A 23,675-nucleotide genomic window follows, 5' to 3' on the forward strand; every position below is an offset into this window, starting at 1 on the left:
CATGTTGCTTTGCTTCGTCGCGGTCTAAATGTTCCGTGATGCATGAGTCATTGTCTCACACCACTGAACAATTTCTGTTGACCACTGGCTGAAATAAACGTCACAGTTGAGACGAACATGCTCACTGACTCTCCCTGCCAATGACATGGCAAGTATGGATCAGTTCAAAATGGTTAGAATGGCTCTAAGCACTATGGGACTCAACATCTGAGGTCATCAGTCCCCTAGACTTAAAAATTCTTTATTTCAACAACAATAATAACTATACAACCTAACCCACTTCCTAATATGATTAGTGGGTCTTAATTTGTTTAAACATCAATTGCAGATAATTATAATTTTATTAATTGTGAGGTACAGGTAGAGCTATAACTAATTACAATGGGCAGCTAAATTCCTACAAGTATTAGTATTTAGTGTATAATATCTTGACTAGAAACTCTACTGCCTGCAGCGTCACAGTTGTGTCAGAGGTATATAAAAAGCTACTTCATTGCCTTGCCCGTCGAGCTAATCCCGATGGGCGTACCCCTGACACCGCGCAGGCCAAGATGTTATTTGCTGCAGGTTCCTAATAACTAATTTCCTAATCTAAGTCCTACTATATAGTTCTAACCCAAGTCAAATCCGGTGCTTTGTCTAGTTGGTGATATTGTTCCCCACTCCCCCTGGTCATGTAGGTGGCCGAGTCCAGACTACGGGGAAGTCGGCCTATCCACGCGCAGGCGGTATAGGAGTACGGCACGTATTCGGTATTTAGTATGTCTCTATTTTTTACGTTAATTTATGTCCCTCGGGTATTCCTGTAGCACTTTTCGTGATATCTCATCTGCTAGTTTATTGAGAGTTTGAAAAGTGTCTTGTTGTCTTATTAGTTGGTGTGCCTCGCAGTCAGGTAACTGGTTGGTTGGGGGTTGTTTTCGGAAGGAGACCAGACAGCGAGGTCATCGGTCTCATCGGATTAGGGAAGGACGGGGAAGGAAGTCGGCCGTGCCCTTTCAAAGGAACCATCCCGGCATTTGCCTGGAGCGATTTACGGAAATCACGGAAAACCTAAATCAGGATGGCCGGACGCGGGATTGAACCGTCGTCCTCCCGAATGCGAGTCCAGTGTCTAACGACTGCGCCACCTCGCTCGGTAGGTAACTGGTCACGTAATGTGGAAGCAACGTCATTGGAAAGGGGGCACTCGTAGAACACATGATCGGGGCTACCCTCCGTTTCACCACATTCACACGCGGGTGTGAGCCTTTTCCCGAACCGACATAACTATGTCGGGTATGGCCCATGTCCAGTGAGAAAAAGGATTAGTCCTCTAGTGGGTTCAAAGTATGTCATTTTCAATCGTTCCCTAAGGTCTGGAAGAAGTTCAAATGTCCTACGCCCTGTTTCATCCGCCTCCCATAGTTCTTGCCATAGTTGTTCGCCCCTTTGCCGAATCTCACCCTTATCCCTAGCCCCAGTGCCTAATATCTCTTCTGTCTTCGTGACGTTCCCTTTCTTAACCCAGAACCACGCAGCGTGCTCTCTAATTATGATGTCCAGGCGGCAGAGCCCCATTATGACTAATAGGGCTCCCCCTGGTGACGTTCTATAGGCCTCCACAGATCTGAGTATCAAGTTCCTCTCAACACTTCTCACTGTCATGGTGGACACAACCCTCGTGAGCCTGTGTGCCCAGACTCCCGAGCCGTAACCCACTATTGACGTTAAGATGCTATTATGCTATAGTTTTATGAGATGAGGGGGGAGATGAAATCTTTTGTGTACGATGGAAATGAAACTGTTTAATGTTTGAAGGGCTTTCTATTGACCTAGACTTAGAACTACTTAAACCCAGCTAACCTAAGGACATCACACACATCCATGCCCCAGGCAGGATTCTAACCTGCGACCGTAGCAGCAGCGCGCTTCCGCACTGAAGCGCCTAGAACCGCTCGGCCACAGCGGCCTGCTTGTGAATCAGTGCTGTGCTGTCATGTTAAATTATCAAGCCCTAGTAAGGCAGTGTGTACAAGTTGTGCGAACTGAGTGTTGCTACCACACGGCAAAATCAACTCGGAGGCCCCGCCTATCTGCCTAAATCATCGGCTGACAGCGGCCCGCGATGTACAGGTGGTTCGCCATTGGCGGCAGTGGCACTCGGCGGCCTTTGATGTCGGCCACACGTGATCGGCCGTCGCGGTTTCCGCCCCCGCTCCACGGCCGGGCGCGTCCTTTGAGGCGGATACACTGTGTGTGTGTAGTCTCCTCTCCTCCCCTCCCCCCTCTCCTCAGTAGTCTAGTAACTGAGTTTGCACCTCACCTCCAATCTGGAAGTGGCGGCGCTAATGACGGCTCGTTAGCTGCGCGGCCAGCCGGGAGCTGCCACCACACTTCGTGTAGCTCACCACCCAATTCCTCAATCTTCCCCACCTATTCGCACATTCCTTCTCTTCATCTCGCCCCCCCCCCCTCCCTCTCAATCTCTCTCTCTCTCTCTCTCTCTCTCTCTCTCTCTCTCTGTGTGTGTGTGTGTGTGTGTGTGTGTGTGTGTGTGTGTGTGTGTGTGTGTTCAAGGCCTCTAATTCTGTTGCCCATTTCACCTCTACTCCAATAGCCTAGCTCGTCACTTTCCACACCACACACTGTCAGACAAAAATAGTGAAGCACCCAGAAGACACAATTGGATGTCCCTGTAACTTCATACACGTGCGCACCCCTGACAGGTATGTAAATGAACAGTTTTGCAATTCTGTGTGACAAGCAGAAGGCCCACCAGACTGTGTCATTGTTCCCAGAATGAGATTTTCACTCTGCAGCGGAGTGTGCGCTGATATGAAACTTCCTGGCAGATTAAAACTGTGTGCCGCACCGAGACTCGAACTCGGGACCTTTGCCTATCGCGGGCAAGTGCTCTACCATCTGAGCTACCCAGGCACGACTCACGTCCCGTCCTCACCGCTTTACTTCCGCCAGGACCTCTTCTCCTATTTCCCAAACTTCGCAGAAGCTCTCCTGGAAAGTAGGAGACGAGGTACTGATGTGTCATTGTTGTTCACATTTAGTGTTGTTACATGCTTGGTGGGGTACATAAGGGCCACGAACAGCGTCAGATGTTGAGTGATCAAAGTAAAGAACATGGGGATGTCGCGTAATCGTATGAGACAGCGTTACCAGCAGCTGACAGAGTGTGATCATGTTTGGTTGGTGGGGCTCTCAACTGCGCAGTCATCGGCGCCTGTACAAAGTGGAATCTTTACACAGTCCAATCCAGCCACTGTCACGAATAATGATGATGATGATGATGAAATGATGAGGACACTACAAACACCCAGTCCCCGAGCAGACAAAATCCCTAACCTGGCCGGGAATCTTACCCGGGACCCCGTGATCCAGAGGCAGCAGCATCAGCCACTAGACATGACAGAGTATGAAACAAGTCTCATCGCAGGTCTCCATTCAGCCGGCTGATCGAACTGTGTTCCTGGCTCATTCCGGTTTGACAGTGGCCCGATACTGGATAAAATATTAACGAAAATTGTTTCATTTATATATACCAAGCGTAGAGTCTGTGATTGTCCATATCTTGCAGAAATTTGCCCTCCCTTTTGTGTAAAAGACTCATGAGAAAAATATTGGACTCCTCATGCTCTAGTTTGTTATGTCTAGAGAGCAATGGAAGTAGTAAAGATTGAGAAGACACAACATCAGCTGCTATAGCATGAGTTAGCGCGACAAGATTAGAACAGTTTCAGATATTATCAGGCGACGTCACTACCTCTTCACAAACGTCAAGGTCAAAACTATCTTGATGAGAATCGTTGACACGGTGTTCAAATTCCTTCCTGTCCCGTTTCATTTAGTTGCTGATCTGTGTGAGACGCGTAATTTGTAGTGCAGCGTGGACTATTTTCGACGTTGCGTTCGCTTCTGATTCGTTCCGTTTGCGCCCTTTGTGGATGCTGATACGATAATGTATATTTTGACACTGATGTTTCACTCCGTTCCGTTAACGGTCAGTATGAAGTCGAGAAGAATTCTGAGATGTTTTGACGTTGGCGACCCGTTCCGTCCCGCTGTGTTCTGTTCCATTTCTTTGCGTTGATGATCTGTGTGGATACTGCCATTTGAAAAGCATTGCAAAATATTTTGTCATTGGCATTCTGACTGACTGCCGCATTGGAATGCATAGTGGCCAGGACTTGACGTTCCGTTTCGTTCCATGTGAATGCCGTCGCTTCAGTTGCATCGCGGACAGGTTTGATGTTCCGTTCCGTAGACGGTCTGTGTGAATGCCGCCATTTGGAAAGCACTGCGAAATGTTTTGACGTAGACGTTCGGTTCAGTTTTGTGAGAACGTTGCCACTGGAAATGCACTGTTACCGTTCCGTTCACGATCTGTGTGTATGCCATGATTTGAAATAAATTGTGAGATGCACTGACGTTGACATTCCGTTCAATCGCGTTCTCTTCTACCCCCTTCGGTTAAGTTGACGTTCTGTGTGAATACTGACCCTTTGAAGGGGATTGCGAAATTTTTTGACTTTGTCGTTCCGTTTGATTTCGTTCTGGTGTGTGGCTGCCGCATCTGAGAGGCACTGTGCACAGGTTTATCGTTCTGTCCTGGTCTGTATCGTTCTCTATCGGAGTGGGTGCCATCACTCGAAATCTACATCTACATCTATGTGATTACTCTGCAACTCACAGTAAAGTGCCTGGCAGAGGGTTCAATGACTCACCTTCAAACTGTCTCCCTACCTTTCCACTCTCGAACGGAGTAAAGCACTTCATTTTTTCTGTGCGAGCCCTGATTTCTCTTATTTTATCGTGATGATCATTTCTCCCTATGTAGGTGGGTGCCAAAAGAATGTTTTCGCACTCGGAAGAGAAACCTCGTGATTAAAATTTCACGAGAAGATCCCGTCACAACGAAAAACGCCTTTGTTTTAATGATTACCACTCCAATACACGTATCATGTCTGTGGCACTCTCTCTCCTATTTCGAGATAATACAAAACGAGCTGCCCTTCTTTGTACTTTTTCGATGTCATCTGTCAGTACCACCTGATGCGGATCCCACACCGCACAGCAGTACTCCAGAACAGGGCGGACAAGCGTGGTGTACGCAGTCTGTTTAGTAGACCTGTTCCACCTTCTAGGTGTTCTGCCAATGAAGCGCAGTCTTTGGTTTGCTCTACCCACAACATTGTCTATGTAATCGTTCCAATTAGTTGAATTTACAGCCTTCAGATTTGTGAGACTTACCGCGTAATCGAAATTTAGCGGATTTGTATTAGCACTCATGTGAATAACTTCGCACCTTTCTTTATTCAGGGTCAATTGCCACTTTTCGCCCCATACAGATATCTTATCTAAATCATTTTGCAAGTCGCTTCGATCATCTGATGACTTTACAAGACAGTAACTGACAGCATCATCTGCAAACAATCTAAGACGGCTACTCAGATTGTCTCCTATGTCGTTAATATAGATCAGGAACAATAGAGGGCCTATAACACTTCCTTGGGGAACGCTGGATATTACGTCTGTTTTACTCGATGACTTTCCGCCTATTACTACGAACTGTGACCTTTCTGACAGGATATCACGAATCCAGTCGCACAACTAAGGCGAAATTCCATAGTTCTTTCAAAGAAAATTCCGCACTGGTTGTATGATTGATTTTTATTAACTCTGCGACCGGTTTCGCACCACTTATCAGTGCATCCTCAGGCAATCTGTACAAAAAATAATAAAATAAGAGCTCATACAAACTATTCGATCTTCCAATTCTGAGGTGTAAGTTAAACTTTTAAAGAGCCAGTTTCTTTTAATGAAGCAAGAAAGTACTCACATAAGCTATTTGTAACATAGTAACGTTGAACATTGCCCTGTAGCCAATCCCCACCATTCACGTCCAGTATACCGTCATCTGGTGAGAGCGGTATTTAAAATTTGTCTTTTTTAAAAATTATTTAAATGATTGGAGCGGCAATGACCAAGAAAATATTCCATAGGCACGCAGTTTGTTCAGAAGACGCTTGTGAAGAACGGTGTCGAAGGCCTTCTGGAAATCTAAAAATATGGAATAGATTTGACATCCCATGAAACATATTGATATTCAGTTCCATGTTGTCCGATTACGCGTACAGTCAGCGTGAATGTAGCCATTAGAAAAACTTTGTTAAACGTTTTGCGTTGATATTTCGTTCGATTTTGTTCTGATCTGCTGGGTCGTGAGATTTAAAATTAATCGTGGATATGTTTGACGTTCCTCTCAGTTTTTTTTCCGTTCCTTATGAGTTCTCCCTTTTCAGATACACTATGGGCAGGTGTAACGTTTCGCTTGGGACAACTACGTAAGCGGTCTGTAACAATGAGAGCACTCGAGACGATTGTCAAATGTTTAGACGCTAACATACCGCTTCGTCTTGCGTGGTTATGTTGATGGTCTGTGTGAATGCAGACATTTGAAAAGCGTTGTGGGCGCGTTTGGGATTCCACAGGTTTTCGTTCCGTTCCGTGCGAATGCCACCACCTCGAAAACGTTGTGAAAAGGATTGACTTTCCGTTCCGGAGACGTCTGTGTGAAGGCCATCATTTGAAATGCTCTCTGAACTGTCGTGACGTCCCATGATGTACAGCTGGCTGCTGTGACGTGAGCACAGTGGATGAGGCACATCCCTCCTGCCTCGCTGACTAACGGAAGACTCGGGGCAGTCGGTGGCCCCTAGAAAGCCCTCACAAGTCCCGTAACACCAGACTAGTCACACATTCACTTGCATCTACATCTGCATCAGTACTCCGCAAGCCACCAGACGGGCTGCGGCGGAGGGTAATTCTGGTACCACTAACAGATCCTCCCTTCCCTCTTCCAGTTGCGATTGGCTCGTCGGATGAGTAATTGTCGGTAAGCCTCTGTATTGTATTTTCTTCTCTTGGTCATTTCGCGAGACGTGTGTGGGGGAATCAATACGCTGTCAGACTCTTCTCGGAAACCACAGTCTCAAAATTTCAACAGCAAACCTCCCCGTGATGCGCAACACCTCTTATGCAGTAGCTGCCACTGGAGTTCGTTGCGCATATCTGTAACGCTTTCGCACTTACTAAACGAGCCCGTGGCGGAACGCGCCGCCCTTCTTTGGATCTTCTTTGTCTCTTCTCTCAGTCCTACCTGGCAAGGATCCCAGACAGATGAACAATACTCAAAAGTCGGTGGAACAAGTGCCTTATAATCCACTTCTTTAGTGGATGAATTACCTTTCCTTGAGGTTCTTCCTATGAATTTCAGTCTCTCATTTGCTTTGAAACGTCCCCTTTGAAGAATTATACACGACTGTCCTTAACCTGACACACAATATTTTGTTAGCGCAACGCAATCTGACTTTCAAAAATCCCTACAAAAGAATGGCCCTGACTAACATTAAACTATACCTTTCACAAATCACTTACCTCACAAAAATCTTCGCTGCTCAAGCTACTGCAATACAGCGAGCGCCACTACTGCCAGCTAAATAAAAGATTCAAACTATGGAAGGCACTAACTACTGATAGGGATAGTTAGCAAATGAAAGATATTAGTAGAGAACAAACAATGTATTTACCTTGATATCATCATATATAAATATAGCAGTTCATGACAAATTACAAATCTCTGCCATCTCTCTCCCCACATCCACCACTGCTGGCGGCTCACCTCCAACTGCGCAACGCTACGCGCTGTTCACATCCAGCTGCCGCTGCCCAACACTACAATGGCGAGTATTACAACAATGCAAAGCAGCCACAGACTGCACACAGCACAGCCAGTGATTTTCATACAGAGGTGGCGTTACCAATAAAAAAACCTAAACAGCCTACTTACATAGAGAAAACATAAACAGCCTACTTACATAGAGAAAACATAAACAGCCTACTTACATAGCCCCCATGCTCCCCACAAAAAATTTTACAAATTGGTTTGGGCAGTGCCCAATACAGATTTGAAAAAATTTTTCATAATTACAATAACAAAGATATCAAATGCACACACTTATTGATACAACGTTGGTCAAAAGCTAAAATTTTGTCACAGTCCATAAAGACAGTCCTGATCATTCATTACGGTAAAATATAGTGTTTTTCTCAAAGTCTGAGCAGTAGAAGAAAATGCACACGGAAGTAGTGGATTTCCATGCAGTCTTGAAGAAGTAGTGTTGTCCTTCCAACGGAAAGACAGTGCTGACTCTCGACATGCAGACAAGTATTGGGTCACAACAGAGCAAACCCACAGCAGAGTCAGTCGACGTTTTGAAGAATATTGGTAGTTAGGTCATCACAGAGCAGACCCACTGTAGTCCTGGTAGAGATTACGGTACTGGTGGGCCACCAGAGGTGCAGACCCACTGCAGTCCTTGTAGCAATTGGTGGGCCATCAAAGATGCAGACCCACTGTAGTCCTGGTAGAGACGGCCAGCAGCCATCTGTTGCAAATGTGCAGGTGCACAATCACCATCGAAGAGTCTTGCGGACAATATAGCAAGTCCATAAACCACCACTTGTGCACTCACAAAGTTTCTGGAATTGTCCTTAGATCCAGCAATGCTGTTATCCAGTCCCTTGCTGAATCATTAACACATGTGCAAACACTATCAGTCCCTACTTCTCACATATTGTCCATGTACTATGACCAACAGTAACGTGTGCAGTGAAATGTCACTTCATTTGAAGAACTGGTAACAATTACAATTTGGTAACATAAAAATACAATAACAAAGGTACAAAATACATCATTAAAGAACATAATAATACAGATAACATTTGTAGTACAGGCTTTACAAAAGAATCGAACTAACATATACATCAGTGGAATTATGACATGAGTACATACATAAAAGATCACAATAACTTTTGAAACATCAACTTCACACATGAGCATTAAACAGAACGGAATTAATAATTTCTAACATCTTTACAAAGTAAATAACATATTATTAATGCCAATTAAATTCGAGGATAACAGTATTCCTCATCATAGTGAATGTAGCTTAATATTAAAAGAAGAAAAAATTCTATGAAACTACACAGAGACAGGAAGAAAACAAATACACAAGGGTACACAAACATATAGTGGGATAACACAAAAGGGAAAGGACAGGGTTTGTTTTACTGCAGTATTTTGCATGGAGATCTCCCTTTGTTCATCATTATTCCCAAAAAGTCCTATCTAAGCCTGCCTTCTGTATTTTGTTCACATCCTCTGTCAATAATAGTTTTTCTCCACTGTACAGTATCCTATTTCTTATAAATTTATAATAGTTAGTTTCTTATATAGTCTACCCCCTCTTAAGCTAACTTAAATCTACTGAGCTCAGATGCTAAACTAAGGGACGAGGCAATGCAGCAGCACATAAAACAATTAATATAAACAGCAATAAAAAAAATGGAAAATCGCAAAGCAAGCTACAGTAAATCTAAGTTACCAAGCAATGCAACATTACAACTAATATGAGCCAATGTGCAGCAAACAAAAAAAATAAATCTGGCTTAGCAGAGTAACACAAATTAAAGTTCAGTAGCACTATGCCTGGCAAACAGCAGCTTATATCGAAACATGACATAGCTCAAGCAGAAAAAATAGTACACTAAAGATAACAATGCAGATAAGGGAAATGTATAATCACATCTTAATGTCTAAGTAATTAAAGTGGTGCACCACAACAACTTATTGTAAAAAAAATATTACCATGTACTTGAAAAGAAAATTATGTGTCCATTTACTGTTACTAGTCCCTTCTTATTGTTCTTTCCTTTCCAAGTGCTCCTTTTTTTAAAGAATGTGGATTACAAAATTATCATTTAATAGATCTGTTGACAGAAAGTGTTCACATTAGCAAATGCATCTAAGTTTATTTTATAAAACTAATGCTGTAACACAGCTGGAAAACAGGTATCAAATGAAATAAGCAATTACGCAAACCAAAGCATACAAATATCATTCAATAGTCATGTGATATATCATAAGTCAGCAGCTCTCAACTCTCGTAGAAAGACACTTGTCATTATCAGGTTTGCAGATGTAAGAATATTTCCCATCAGTTTATAAGCATTTCAGTAAGTAGCAGAAAGTAGGCACTCCACAATATAATCATATGTTTCCAAGTAATGAGCGTGTCTTATTTGCGATGCTTTCCACAAAGGAATGTCAATAGCGAGGTTAATGGTCTCTCCTTTTTTTTTTCTCCACCTGCGCCTCTGAAAGGCTAATGGATTTCTTTTTTTTTGGGCGGCCGTCGCCCAGGTGGGTGCCCGCGATGCATTACGTGCAGGTGGTCACTTAACTTTCTTACGGAAATATTTACGACAGCAGTTTCCGCTACAGTGACAGTCTCACATAAAAATATTTCACAGGTCAAGAATTTGCGTTACAAATCTGTAGAAAGAAAATCCTATAAATATAAGTGTCCAAATAAAATATTCGTCAGCATTGTGATACAGTCATGCATTTACGCACATTTCATAACTCTTAAAGTACGATTCTTGGTTTCCAACATACTTCTTATTCCTCATATACGGTAGCATCACCTTATTGATCATAAACATATCTCAACAGCGTAGTACACATCGTCGTCGTAATAATAACATCATAACACCTCAGTCAAATCTCAAAAACGTCGTAGCTTTCTGCAATAATATCAAAACCTAAAAAAAATTCTCTGCTCATTTCAATAGTGTCATCTACCTCAAACGTACTTTAAAATTCATGCTCCCTTACCAAATACATCATTCAAAGCTCTTATAGTATCACAATGGTTCCGAAAAAATATGAGCATTTCACAAAGTACAGACAAAATACAATTTCATAAGTGTGAAGTTATCCAACTGTGTATTGTGTAAACATGTGTCACTGATGTAGTAAAAAAATGTTTATCTCTCAGTTAAATGATCAGATAGCTGTGTAATTTGTGTGTTAGAGAAATATGGTACCGATGTGTAAAGTTGTATAAGCAAATACCATATTAGCTAGGGTTCCTTGTGGTTGCCACACACATGGTACACAAAGTAAGCGTGTACCCCCCTGGGGATTAATGTAATTATACCCTCAGGTGTTACAGATTACAGCAATGAAATGAAATGTATCACTGAAAACTTTCTTTGTAATTCAAAGATCTTGAAAAATAAATGGTTTAAGTACAAAATTAATCACTGAAATGCGTGTCCTGTAGCGCTAAATGTGCATCTTGTTGTAAGATAATCTCTGTGGAAGTGTCGTAGTTATTTTCCTCCGAAAGCTAAGTTCTACAGAAGCCAATGTACTTACCTCATAATACACAAAAGTGAAATGCTTTGCGTATAAATTTCTTAGTTATTACGCTTATTGCCATGATGAAGAAAGTACTGTGCTGTAACGTATTGTTGTGCTATGGAAAAGGCAATCTCATTGTAGCTATACCACAAAAGTTACTACTAAAACATGTTTTACTTTGCAGAATAAAACAGAAAAACTGTGCAGAAATAAAACAGAAACACTACAAAAGCATTATTGTAAATTGTCACTCATTAGAAGCGTCGTGATAAAACCGTGTAGTTGTCACTTAAACTAACCACTGTGTCGTCTGGTATCTCACAGAAAGTACATTAAACCCAGAATCTATTTTCAAGTAAACCAAAATGTTGCATTAAAATCTCATTAGCAGTACCAGTATGTGTCCTAAGTATGTAAGCCTGATAGTCGTTACGTAATCGCGCAACTAACAAGCAAGAATGTACAAATACAACACTGTGTCGTCTGTTCACTATAACAATGCATTCGTAATTTCTGTTTAAAAATGTTCCCTAGGTTCTAGACTGGATATTTAACTTCAAACATTGTTGCATGTTAACAGTTTCTTAAGTCTGACAAAGCATACTAGAAATGTGAAGTGAAAAGTTTTATGGCAAAGACAAAGTTAAAAAGCAGACTATCTTTCAATAAATGGTTTTACATGTGAAATGTGGTGTAAACCTTTACTCTTCCTAGTGCACAGAGTTTCAACTTCAACGCAATTATCATGTTGTATACATCGGTAAAGAATGCTAAAATTTGCTCAAGGTTAGCGTCTTATGTTATTTTTCTCTGAGCCAGCCGGCGCACGCGGCTGCCTGCGGTGCGAGTCATTGTCTGTCTCTTTGTTGCCGCGCGTCGTTATTGGGATTAGGAGACCTAACTTCTACAAATTCACCTTGCCGAGAGGGCCCAGCCCTGTTTAAATCCCGCCAGTTCTGATGAAATTCAGGTCTGTCGTTGTGATTATATCGTCTGTCGTCATGTCAGTAGTTCCTGCAGTTTCTTTCTTGTCGGTTAAGTGGTGGAGAATTTCTCCCTGAATTATCACTGCACGGTGGACCATTGCGTCTGAAGGTATTCTGTCTCCCGTGATAATAATAGTTCTGGTTGCCAAATTGTCTGTTTCTATGATTGTCTCTGTCATATTCATTACTATGGAAATGCGATCTTTGTCTGTAACTGTTATTCTGCCAGTGGTTGTCATACGGGCGGTGTCTGTTTTGGTCACGATTTGCGTTGTAAGAATAGACCAGTCGTGTCCGGTTATTGTTTCTGTCGTCACGGAATTGTGACGGATGTGACCTGTAATTGTTGTGTCCTTGTTTTCGCGTTCCGCGATTATCAGTGTCAATTTCTAGTTCTTGTAACAGTCCCTGAAAAGCTTCAATGTCGTCTTTGCAACGTCCTGCTAAAATAATATGCCGTAAATGTTCAGGTAATTTGATTAAGCAAATGCGGATGAGTTCTGAGGGGCTGTATGGGTTTGACAGGTACTGATTCTTGTGCAACATGTCTTCAAAACATTTCACAAGACTGGAGAATTCAGATTGTTCGAAACGTTTCATCATTATGATGCTATGTTTTAGTCGGTCTTGTGTAGCTTGAGACCAGTACGCTGAGAGGAAGGCATGGTAAAATTCTCCTTCACTGTGACAATCGTGAATGACCGATCGCATTCTTACAGCTGGTTCATTCTCTAAATAGCCACACATAAATTCTAATCTGTGTTCTAACGACCAGTTGGGAGGAAAACAATGAGAGAATTGATGGAGCCATGCTTGTGGATGAATGTCGTTGCCAGAATTCTTAAATGTTTCGAATTTACGTGTAGTAATGAACAGCTTATAGTCAAAATCATCATGTCGGCGAGTCGCATATCGGTCATTGTTAGGTCGTGTCGGCCGTTCCATCTCAAAATTCGTTGCACATTGCCAATTTCTTTCATAACTTCCGAAATGCCCTGTGTTATTATTTTGCGGCTTTTCCGTGTTTCTAAGTCCCTCTTCCCGTGTTGGAGCGCGAGTGTCCTCTGAAATACGTAATTCTTGTATTACCTGTGTCAGCTGATCTTGTACTTCCCGGATTTCTCTTTGGTGTTGTGTATTAATTTGATTCTGATTTTGTTTGAATTTTCTTATTTGTTCATACTCTTCTGTGTCAGTGAAGGCTACGGGTCTTGTGTCATTCAGATCATCATCTACCTTTGTAGATAAGTTAGTGACCTGATCCGAAAGTTCGGCTACTTTCTCCGATAGTGTACTTATTTCTTCAGTGTGTTTTTCTGAACCAAGTTTCAGAGTATCTACTGTGTCCTTAAAGTTTTCCTGAGTTTTTGCAAGTTGCGTAACCGAATCGGTAGATGCAACTGAGTCAAATTTAGCTTGCAAGGTCTCATGATTTTCATGAACAATAATTTGCAGTTCTTTTATGGCTGCTTCGTGATTCTGTAATGCATTTTCATGCCGCGAAAAAATAGGTTGAAAATGCTCACAAATTTGTGTTTTTACGTCATTACAGACTTTTTGACATTTCGATTCAATGTTATGTAACTCAGTAGTTAAATCTTCACGTGTTTGTTCAAGTGTTTGTTCCAATGAGTCTAACTTTTTAAGATTTTGTTCCACTGTGTCTAACTTTTGAAGCTTTTGCTGTGTTTGTCTCTGATTTTGTTCCATTGTGTCTAACTGTTGCTGTGTTTGTCTCTGATGTTGTTCCATTATGTCTAACTTTTAAAGCTTTTGTCCCATTTGTTGCATTAATTGTAATAACAATGCACTGGTGTCTGAAACATGTTCCTCAGTGCTTTTCGGCAGTGAAGTTGCACCGGCAACATTCACATTTTGACAAGTGGAAAATGTGTCGTGACTCATTTGAGAAAACGGTGGGAACCCAAAACCTGAGTCTGCAGTATTTGCAATATTGTGTTCTGTCATTCCCGATTCCTGAGGCGAGCTGTTGCCGACCAATCGATCGATAACGCTTCCCTGTTCACTACCTGTTTCACTGTCTACACTATTGTTTGCCGCCCGCTCCATTTCCCTATGCGCAATTACCAAATTAGTACTTTGAACATTAGTTAATTCATTACTCTGCGGCGCTAACACACTGCTTTCGTCTTCACTGTCATTTCTCAGTTTACTTTGGAGCCTAGTAATACGTTTTTCACACGCCATTATTGTCACAGTATTTCACACGATAACACAGAAAAGCGCAATTTGAAGAGCAAAATAAAATAACATAGCAATGGAAATAATGTCTACTTAATTGCCAGCGCAGCTGCGAAATACTTGGTGCAAATCTACATGCATGCCACAACTGTTTTACTGTACAACAATGAAAAACTACAACTACAAAGGAAATTCTCTCTATAATTACGCGCTAGCAATAAACAATAGCTACACTAATTACACAAACTACAAGAAAAAAATCAGAAGATTCCAGTGAGGTATCCTAGGCTAAGGGTCGACATATGAAGCGTCCCCTTTGAACAATTGCAAATGACTGTGCTTATACTGATACACAATATTTTTTTTTTTAGCGCAACGCAATCTGACTTTCAAAAATCCCTACAAAAGAATGGCCCTGACTAGCATTAAACTATACCTTTCACAAATCACTTACCTCACAAAAATCTTCGCTGCTCAAGCTACTGCAATACAGCGAGCGCCACTGCTGCCAGCTAAATAAAAGATTCAAACTATGGAAGGCGGTAACTACTGATACGGATAGTTAGCAAATGAAAGATATTAGTAGAGAACAAACAATGTATTTACCTTGATATCATCATATATAAATATAGCAGTTCATGACAAATTACAAATCTCTGCCATCTCTCTCCCCACATCCACCACTGCTGGCGGCTCACCTCCAACTGCGCAACGCTACGCACTGTTCACATCCAGCTGCCGCTGCCCAACACTACAATGGCGAGTATTACAACAATGCAAAGCAGCCACAGACTGCACACAGCACAGCCAGTGATTTTCATACAGAGGTGGCGTTACCAATAAAAAAACCTAAACAGCCTACTTACATAGAGAAAACATAAACAGCCTACTTACATAGAGAAAACATAAACAGCGTACTTACAGCTTTTGCTACTTTTTTTTCATGTGGTCATCCCACTTAGCCGCGCGGGGTAGCCGTGAGGTCTTGGGCGTCTTGTCACGGTTCGCGTGGCTCCCTCCGTCGGAAGTTCGAGTCCTCCCTCGGGCTTGGGTGTGTGTGTTGTGGTTAGCGTAAGTTAGTTTAAGTTAGATTGAGTAGTACGTAAACCTAGGGTCTGATTACATCAGTTTGGTCCCATAGTCCTTAGCACAAATTTTCAATTTCTATCCCACTTAAGATCGCTCCAGATTGTTACTCCTAGATAGTTACGGGAGATACTGTTTCCGGAAAACTGTCATGAATAGAATAGTTGTACAGCAGTGGATTTCTTTTACTACGTATGCGCATTGTGTTACATTTGTTTACGTGCAGGGCCGACTGCCAGAGGCTGCGGAATTCATCAACTCTGTGCAAATCTTTCTGCAAATTGTGCTGTCTTTCCCGTTTCTTTATACAGGGTGGTCGGAAATTCCTGTCACAGACTTGTAGAGGGGAGTGAGTACATCGTATTTTGAACGAGTCAGAATTTATAAACGAAAACCGTTCTGATACCTGTGACAGTTGAATACAGGTACCGGTTCTTGTGTTGCGAAGAGTGTATGGCTGGTAACTTTCAGTGGTGGTAGTGTGGACAATAACGAGAAAAAATGTCCAATAAACGTGGGCTCTAAATTGCATACCTGAGGAGCTATGACAATTCGTTGATCTTCGCTAATGTGAAGCACATCTCTTCTACTGAGCAAGTGTTCAGAGCTGTTAAGGTATGCACTTTAGAGGCCACGGTTATTGGACATTTCTTCTCGTTTTTGTCCACATTACCACCACCGAAAGTTACCAACCCTACACTCTTCGCAATACAAGAACGGGTACATGTATTCAACTGTCAGAGGTGTCAGAATGGTTTTCGTTTATAACTTTTGACTCGTTCGTTTCCGGTACAGGGATCCTTACTTCAAATTAATACATTTATCGTTCTCCGTCATCCTAGAAAGTCTGTACCATCATCACGGAATCGCCCCGTGCATACGTACATTTACAAACGCCCGCGCCTATAACTTTGATGCTCCGTAGTCTCGTTGGATGACGTTCCCGGACATGGGTTCCTATTCAAAATACGATGCACTCACTCCCCTCTACAAGCACTACAAGACTGCAACGGGAATTTCCGACCACCCTGTAGACAACCACATAAATGGCGAACTGCTTTAAAGAGTTTCTGACGCGTTTTACTAGATCATTTATACAGGGTGGAGAAAAATTGTGTCACGAAATTTTAACCCTGGACAGCCGATGCCAGTAGGAGCCAAACTTACTAATGTCGTGTAGGTCGACAACGCACAATTTTTGAACTACGGAAACTCGTCGCCATGCGCTCCGATTGGCCGCGGGATCGCCCTGCTGCCGGATGCTTTGTGGACAACGAATGCTCTGCCTGCCAGAGATCGCGATGTATCCACGGCGGCCCGTACGCTCGGTGGTAGCCCGCCAGCCTTCCTCTCTGGGGGCCTGGGGGCGAACCCGCCGGGGTCCCGACACATGCATTGTAGTTTCCGGGAACAATCCCGTCAACAGCTGTTAGTTCGCGTACAGAAAGTCTTTTGCAAATTGTTTCGGCCCTGAAAAGGGCCTTTTTTGTAGCTAGGGCATTGTTTACTATAACGAAGGTTCTCGAACTGGCGATCCTCTGACTCGACACAAGCTTGGTAACGTCGAACGGTGGTTTGCCGAACTCTTTCAAAGATTGCTGGCATTGCCGTGGTGTGACTGGCGGCGTGTTGTATGCTATCCGTTAATTCCTCTTCGGTTCTAGGTGGTTCGCGTCCGGGTGGGAGAAGTAGAACCTTGAAGAATCCCCACAGGAAAAAGTCCGGGCCGGCCGCGGTGGTCTCGCGGTTCTAGGCGCGCAGTCAGGAACCGTGCGACTGCTACGGTCGCAGGTTCGAATCCTGCCTCGGGCATGGATGTGTGTGATGTCCTTAGGTTAGTTAGGTTTAAGTAGTTCTAAGTTCTAGGGGACTGATGACCACAGCAGTTGAGTCCCATAGTGCTCAGAGCCATTTGAAAAAGTACGGTGGCGTGAGGTCTGGTGATCGCGGGGGTCATGTCCTTGGAGTATCTCTGGCAATTACCCGGCCGTCAAAGAGTTCATTTAAATATCTTCGCACAGTACGACTGTTATGTGCGGGCGCGCCATCATGCTGCAACCACATGCGTAGCCCTATGTTCAGGGGAACGTCTTCCAGCAAGCGGGGTAGAGTTTCTTGCGAAAAGTGAACGTAATTTGCCCCGGTAAGTCAAGGAGGTAGATGGACCGTCCAGTCAGATGGTCACCCAGAATGCCTGCCCAAATGTTGAGCGGAAATCGTTCGTGGTGTCCGTGGACATATGTGATAAGGATTTCCCTTTGCCCAGTAATGAACATTTCGAGTGTTGTGGGGGCTGCCCCGATGGAAGGTACACTCGTCGGTGCCGGCCGCGGTGGTGGCTGAGGGGTTCTAGGCGCTACAGTCTGGAACCGCGCGACCGCTACGGTCGCAGGTTAGAATCCTACCTGGGGCATGGATGTGTATGGTGTCCTTAGGTTAGTTAGGTTTTAGTAGTTCCAAGTTCTAGGGGACAGATGACCTTAGAAGTAAGGTCTCATAGTGCTCAGAGCCACTTGAACCATTTTTGAACACTCGTCGGTAAACAAAACAATGGCGTGGAAGTCGGGATCTGGTGCAACACATGGCAGAAACTGCTGGCAAAACCCTAGCCTGTGTTCATATTCCGCCACAGGATTTAGGTCCTGGACAGGGTGGAAACTAAATGGATGCCGGCAGTCATCCCTCAGAACCTCCCAGACTGACCGATGAGTGACCCCATGTCGAGTCCAACCGCTCGAGTGCATTGTCGTAGGTGCTTCATCGAAGGGCTCGAGAACAGTCTCTTCAGATGCAGCATCCCGTCATGGTCGAGGTCTTCCAGCATCACCACGATATCCCGCTACCGAGCCCGTTTCGCCAAGTCGCCGGTGAAGTGCTGTAAACGTTTGCAGGTGTGGGTGGCGTCTTGCTGGGTACCGTTTCTCATACAGCATGCTTCATGCGCATTATCCCCGGCTAGTCCATAAACAAAAACCATATCTCGTTGGTCTTCAAACGAATACTGTGCCGCCATGCTTCCTCTATGACTAAATTGCAGGTGATACGTTCGTGCCCTGAACTGAAGTTTACGTGTGAATACTTCTGACGTGAGGTGGAGACAAACAGTAAGAGCTGTTCGAGACGTGTGCGTATCACGTTAGGGCAGTGACGGGGCGAGGGACGTTTGTATGTGTGAACCGACAACCATAGCGGGCCAATCTGAGCACATGGCGCCAAGTTTCCGTAGTTTAAAAATGGTGTATTGTCGACCTGCACAAAATTAGTAATTTTGGTTCCTACTGGCATCAGCTGTACACGGTTGAAATTTCGTGACATGATTTTTCTGCACCCTGTATATACTGTACCACATACTGGCCAACGGGCGGTCGGTAATTATTCATCCGATTCGCACTTTTTTTACAGACATTTATCAACAGTATCGGTAAACGTAGAAAAATTCGTGATGAATACAGTGCTGTGTCGTATGATCTACGACTTGCCCTTGTGACGTCTTGCGTATGCTACACTGGCGGTACTACAGTTGTTGTTGACGTAGCCATTGGTGGAGTACCAATGAAATGTCTCTTACGTTTTTGACTTGACAATGAAGATTCAACTGAGGTTGTCCTGTGAAAATTTTATTTTACTTCTGTGGTTCAAATGGCTCTAAGCGCTATGGGACTTAACATCTGAGGTCATCAGTCCCCTTGAACTTAGAACTACTTAAACCTAACTGACCTAAGGACATCACGCACATCCATGCCCGAGGCAGTATTCGAACCTACGACCGTAGCAGCCACGTGGTTCCAGACTGAAGCGCCTAGAACCGCTCGACCACACCAGCGGCCGGCTTATTTCTATGTTTCGGCTTTCTTTTTGTTTCCCTTGTATATTTATCACTGTGAAGATGGTCTACGACGAAGGCCGGTGTGAATAAATAATTTACAAGACAGCTTTGTGTTCATACATTATTGACTGGCAAAACATTCATTAAATAGTTTTTTAATACATGCATTACAATTATTAAATATAAAACAGAATGAAAAGACCAAAAGTCCACTGTAGCTGTATGTCTTCAATTCAACTACAGTCGTACACAATCGGTTTCGCAACTTTTATGTTGCATCTGCTGGTGCATATACGTGTTACGTCATTCGTGGAGTGGACGTCGCTTTCAGTCGAACGAGGAAGTGCAACAGTCGGCGCAGTTGTGGATCCATTGGCAAAATTTTGGAAATTTGTGGTAAGTTCCTATGGGACCAAATTGCTGAGGTCATCGGTCCCTAGGCTTACATACTACACTACTGGCCATTAAAAAAACGAATAACAGAACGTTGTTCAACTGATTTGGATGTTTCAAGCGGACTCGCCATCTTGAAATGTACGCTACTGTCCATTAAAATTGCTACACCACGAAGATGAAGTGCTATAGACGCGGAATTGAACCGACAGGAAGAAGATGCTGTGATATGCAAATGATTAGCTTTTCAGAGCATTCACACGAGGTTGGCGCCGGTGACGACACCTACAACGTGCTGACATGAAGAAAGTTTCAAACCGATTTCTCATACACAAACAGCAGTTTGCCTGGTGAAACGTTGTTGTGATGCCTCGTGTAAGGAGGAGAAATGTGTACCATCACGTTTCCGACTTTTATAAAGGTCAGATCGTAGCCTATAGCAATTGCGGTTATCGTATCACGACATTGCTGCTCCTGTTGGTCGAGATCAAATGACTGCTGGCAGAATATCGAATCGGTGGGTTCAGGAGGGTAATACGAAACGCCGTGCTGGATCCCAACGGCCTCGTATCACTAGTAGTCGAGATGACAGGCATCTTATCCGCATGACTGTAACGGATCGTGCAGCCACGTCTCGATCCCTGAGTCAACAGATGGGGACGTTTGGAAGACAACAACCATCTGCACGAACAGTTCGACGACGTTTGCAGCAGCACGGACTATCAGCTCGGAAACCATGGCTGCGGTTACCCTTGACGCTGCATCACAGACAGTAGCGCCTGCGATGGTGTACTCGACGAAGAACCTGGGTGCACGAATGGCGAAACGTCATTTTTTTGGATGAATCCAGGTTCTGTTTACAGCAGCATGATGGTCGCATCCGTGTTTGGCGACATCGCGGTGAACGCACATTCGAAGCGTGTATTCGTCATTGCCATACTGGAGTATCACCCGGCGTGATGGTATGGGGTTCCATTGGTTACACGTCTCGGTCACCTCTTGTTCGCATTGACGGCACTTTGAACAGTGGACGTTACATTTCAGATGTGTTACGACCCGTGTCTCTACCTTTCATTCGATCCCTGCGAAACCCAACTTTTCAGCAAGGTAATGCGCGACCGCATGTTGCAGGTCCTCTACGGGTCTTTCTGGATACAGAAAATGTTCGACTGCTGCCCTGGCCAGGACATTCTCCAGATCTCTCACCAATTGAAAACGTCTGGTCAATGGTGGCCGAGCAACTGGCTCGTCACAATACGCCAGTCAGCACTCTTGATAAACTGTGGTATCGTGTTGAAGGTGGATGGGCAGCTGTACCTGTACACGCCATCCAAGCTCTGACTCAATGCCCAGGCGTATCGAGGCCGTTATTACGGCCAGAGATGATTGTCCTGGGTACTGATTTCTCAGTATCTATGCATCCAAATAGCTCCATAATGTAATCACATGTCAGTTCTAGTGTAATATATTTGTACAATGAATACCCGTTTATCATCTCATTTTCTTCTTGGTGTAGCAATTTTAGTGGCCAGTAATGTATTCAACCTAACTTAAACTAACTTACGCTAAGGACGACACACACACCCATGCCTGAGGGAGGACTCGAACCTCCGACGGGGGGAGCCGCACCATATTGGCAAGGCGCTTAAGACCGTGCGGCTACCCCGCGCCATGATCCATCGGCATACCGCGGTGTACGAAATGGGAATTGATCGTCTCGTCCCCCGCTGGGATAAATGTATTGATGCGTGTGGTGGCTGCTTTTGAATGGAGCCCCCTGTTGTCGCTCGTGTTCAGTTTGTCGTTCGACTGTCCCTTATAAATTGACATCCATCCACGTCTTCTGGGTGCTTCACCTTTCCTGTAGGCGGTGTACGTGACCTAGACAGTGCCCCATTAGCCACATTATTGCGTCGCTTTCGCTCCTTGGAAACAAAATTTCCCAAGTCTAGAGTAGCTGCACGCCGGATCCACCGCCCGGTCCAGTGCACACACCTCCTCCGCCCCCGCTCCCCCAGCTGCCTGCCGGCCCCCCGCCTGCGCCATCAACTCTCGCCCACGCACCTCCACGCACAGCCCTTCCGCCCCCACCGCCTCCAGCCCCCCTCTCCGCCCCCGGCTTCTCCCCTGCGCCTCTGGAGCGCAGCGAGGACGAGGCGGACTGCATCAATCACTGTCCTAATAAATCAATCAAGCCGCGACGGCAGGGCTGCCAACGGCGCGGCATAAATAGCAGCCCGGCGCCCTGGCCGCCTCAGAACGGCCGCTCGTCCTGATGGAAAGTGGCGGCCGCCGGCGCCGAAGCGAGCTCTCGCTGCTCACTTCCCATATTACCAGTCACTCTGTACGCCAGAAACGCATTTTCGCCGAGGAGCATAGGGTTAGTGTGGAACCAGTGTAGCTATGGAGTATGTAACGGAACTGGCCAGTGCGCGTTCTTTCTGCTGCGAATTGTAGAATACGACACACAGTTAAATTAACTCGATCCAAAGGTGCGTAAATTGTAAATTTGCATTTAGCTTCAAGTTCCGTCCTCGCCGCAGCCGCCGTGGTCCGCAACCCCACGACGACTACCGCAGTCCACTTCACCCCTCCGCCGCCCCACACCGAACCCAGGGTTACTGTGCGGTTCGGCCCCCGGTGGACCCCCCCAGGGAACGTCTCGCACCAGACGAGTGTAACCCCTATGTCTGCGTGGTAGAGTAATGGTGGTCTTCGCGTACGTGGAGAACTTGTTTGCGCAGCAGTCGCCGACATAGTGTAGCTGAGGCGGAATAAGGGGAACCAGCCGGCATTCGCCGTGGCTGATGGAAAACCGCCTAAAAACCATCCACAGACTGGCCGGCACACCGGACCTCGACACAAGTCCACTGGGCGGATTCGTGCCGGGGATCATGCGCTCCTTCCCGCTCCGGAAAGCCGTGCGTGGGACCGTTCGGCTAACCTGGCGGGCACTCGAGCAGTACTCGAGAACCGGTGCATTGGTGTTCTATACAAAGTCTGCTTTGCAGACTGTCCTATAACTCCTCCAATAAACCGATGTCTACCTTTTGCCTTCCCTACGACCAACATGAAGTGCTCACCGCATTTCATATCCCTCTGCAACGTCACGCTTAGAGAGTTAATCATCATGACCGTGTCAAGCAGCACACTGCTGATGCTCTATTCGAACATTACGTGATTGTCATTTCAGTTTTATTTAGTAACACGTATCAGTTTAACATAAGTGGTGAATTAGCTTAAAAGCTTACGAGCTCAGTCTCAGCATATTATAGTACCTGTAAGTCAACGTTAATGACCACGGAAACAATGCGCATTGGTTAGTTGGAGAACACATTGTCGGTGCGTGCGATGACCAAGAAGAGTTCTAGTTTGTTTCGTGCACGACTGAGTTACCAGTTGTTAAATTGTTGACACGACAGTGCTACGAAGAACAGTGTTATTGGAGCTAGCATACTTGAGTTTGAGAGATAAGACATTACAGCAAACAAAAGGTGGAAACATTTTATGCAGTCAAGACGGATTATAAGTAACATTGTAAAACTTGGAAATATTCTATTGTAAGTCATTTTGTATACTCCTTCAGTCTCTCAACGACTACACCTTATCGTGCACCACAGCATCATCACCAAACAGCTACAGATGCTGCCCACCCTTTCCGTCAGATGGTTTACACTCTAATATACAGAGACCAACAGCGGTCCTGTCACACACACAAGGGGAATTCCTGACGATATCCTTGTCACTGATGAACACTCGTAATCGAGGTCAGCGTACTGGGTCCTGTTACTCAAGAAGTCTTCGAGCCACTCACATATCTGCGAACCTATTCCGCATGTTCGTATCTTCATTAACAGTCTGCAGTTGTTCGCCGTGTCACATGCATTTCGCAAATCTAGGAATATATAATCTGGCC

General features: G+C 44.6%; 1 protein-coding gene across 1 annotated transcript in view; it reads left to right on the forward strand.

Moving 5' to 3' along the window:
• The window catches only part of LOC124718649 (leucine-rich repeat extensin-like protein 3), a 153,451-nt gene extending 131,416 nt beyond the window's left edge, over window positions 1-22,035 (forward strand). The window contains exon 3 of the mRNA XM_047244278.1: window positions 21,717-22,035. Within this exon, the coding sequence (XP_047100234.1) occupies window positions 21,717-22,035 (319 nt within the window). The remainder of the gene's footprint in view (window positions 1-21,716) is intronic.
• The last annotated feature ends 1,640 nt before the right edge of the window (window positions 22,036-23,675 follow it).

The sequence above is a fragment of the Schistocerca piceifrons genome, chromosome 10 (assembly GCF_021461385.2).
Source record: "Schistocerca piceifrons isolate TAMUIC-IGC-003096 chromosome 10, iqSchPice1.1, whole genome shotgun sequence".
NCBI lineage: Eukaryota > Metazoa > Arthropoda > Insecta > Orthoptera > Acrididae > Schistocerca > Schistocerca piceifrons.